This window comes from Orycteropus afer, unplaced genomic scaffold (genome assembly GCF_000298275.1).
Source record: "Orycteropus afer afer isolate SDZICR_OR568_19922 unplaced genomic scaffold, OryAfe1.0 scaffold00036, whole genome shotgun sequence".
Lineage (NCBI taxonomy): Eukaryota > Metazoa > Chordata > Mammalia > Tubulidentata > Orycteropodidae > Orycteropus > Orycteropus afer.
The window spans coordinates 17329761-17331563 of record NW_006921623.1 but is presented as its reverse complement, the minus strand read 5'-3'; the positions used below and the strand labels follow the sequence as shown (position 1 = coordinate 17331563).

General features: G+C 36.6%; 1 protein-coding gene across 1 annotated transcript in view; it reads right to left on the bottom strand.

The window, feature by feature from the left end:
• Positions 1 to 1038, bottom strand: part of CUNH11orf65 (chromosome unknown C11orf65 homolog) — a 59770-nt gene extending 58732 nt beyond the window's left edge. Inside the window, exon 1 of the mRNA XM_042780358.1 lies at positions 892 to 1038. Within this exon, the coding sequence (XP_042636292.1) occupies positions 892 to 1038 (147 nt within the window). The remainder of the gene's footprint in view (positions 1 to 891) is intronic.
• Positions 1039 to 1803: the final 765 nt, after the last annotated feature.

The window sequence follows — 1803 nt, the reverse complement described above, 5'->3', positions numbered from 1 at the left end:
TCTACTTCTGTAGTGATACTGCCTCAGAAACCCAAGGAGGGGTCGCTATGAGTCGGGTCTGACTTGATGGCACATAACAACAACAACAACCCAGTAATCTGGTGGGAGTTACAAAGACTATGGCTAGAAAAGCCAAACCATGTAATTCACTACACTGCACCACCCTAGTCCTAAAATAAATAAATAAATAAACTAACTAACTCTCGGTAAAACTTTTTTTCCCAGTTTCCTTATGTTAGCTTACATAAAATAAGTTCAAATAGAAGTAATTTATAAAACCAATAAGACAAGCTGAGAGACCATCACAATAGCCTATGGAAAATAGTGCAGCTTGCTTCAATGCAAAAGTACTCTTTCTGAAAGAAAGATCTGTTTTCCCAAGTAAAAGTACAGAATTGACACTTTACTCTTCTATGTGCACAATGGTTCTATAAAAACCACTATCTCTGTACTTTCAGAATGCTTTATTTACTGTCATGATATTCCACACAGCATTGCTTCTGATCAGGGAACTCAACTCACAGAAAATGGGAGTACAGAAATGGGTCCATGCTCATGAAATTCACTGATCTTACCTTTTTCTCCTAAAACAAGCATCCTGAAAGAAGAGTGAAATAGCATTTGAAAACTCAGTTACAGTAACAGTAATAAGACTGTGAAGACTCAGATGATATCCTCCATGTTGTAGTATGTAACCTGAACCAACAACCAATATATGGTGCTGTTTCTGCCACAGCCAGCATTTATGAATCTGGAAATCAAGGAATGGAAAATGGAAGTGGTGGCTCTCTCACAATAAAACCAAAACCAAACTCACTCCCACTGAGGCAATTCTGACTCATAATGACCATATAGGACAGAATAGAACTGTTCCATTTCTCACAATATTACCTCTAAGTATCCACTAGTGAAATTTTTGCTGTCTGTCCTTGTAACTTTAGGCTTTGCTGATATAAAGATCTTAGTTCCCATTTGAGGAATGTTTCCACCAAAGTACATGCTAATAGCTCCATTAAAAGGGAAGCTAATACTGGCCATTTTGAGCTCCTCATGCCAGTGAACCAAGAAGGCAAAACAAGGCAGTTATTATACTGGCTGGGATGATTGATCTTAACTATCAAGGAGAAAATGAATTGTTACTACCAGTGAGGGTAGCAAGAAATGTGTCTTGAACTCAGGAAATTTTTTGAGGTACCTCTTAGTAATTCCATGTTCTATTAAAAAAAGTTAATAAAAAATTACAATAACCCCATATAGGCAGAACTGGTAAAGGCCTACACTTTTTATGAATGAAGTTTTGATCCACCCTACCAGGCAAGGAACCATGACCAGCTGAGTTGCTTGCTGAGGAAAAAGGGAATATGGAATTGGTAGTGGATAAATAAAATTATAAATACCAGCTACAACTCCATAATTAGTTGAAGAAACAGGTAGCATTTATGAACATTTCTTCTATATATTTTATATAAATATTAACAAATTATTTTCCTTTCTTTTTTTCCTCTCCCATTTCTCTACAATCAAATATGAGATGTGTTAATAGTGGTACAGTAGGCAGAAAATGGCTCCCCAAAAGATGTTTCTGGAATCTGTGAATATGTTATGTTACATGGCAAAGGGGGAGGAAGATTGCATATGAAATTAAGGTTGCTAATTGTCTTAGTTATCTAATGCTGCAAAAAACAGAAATATCACAAATGGATGGCTTTACAAACAGGAATGTATTCTTTTACAGTTTAGGAGGCTATAAGTCCAAATTCAGCATGTTGGCTCTAGGGATTGGGTGAAGGCCCCTTGACCTTG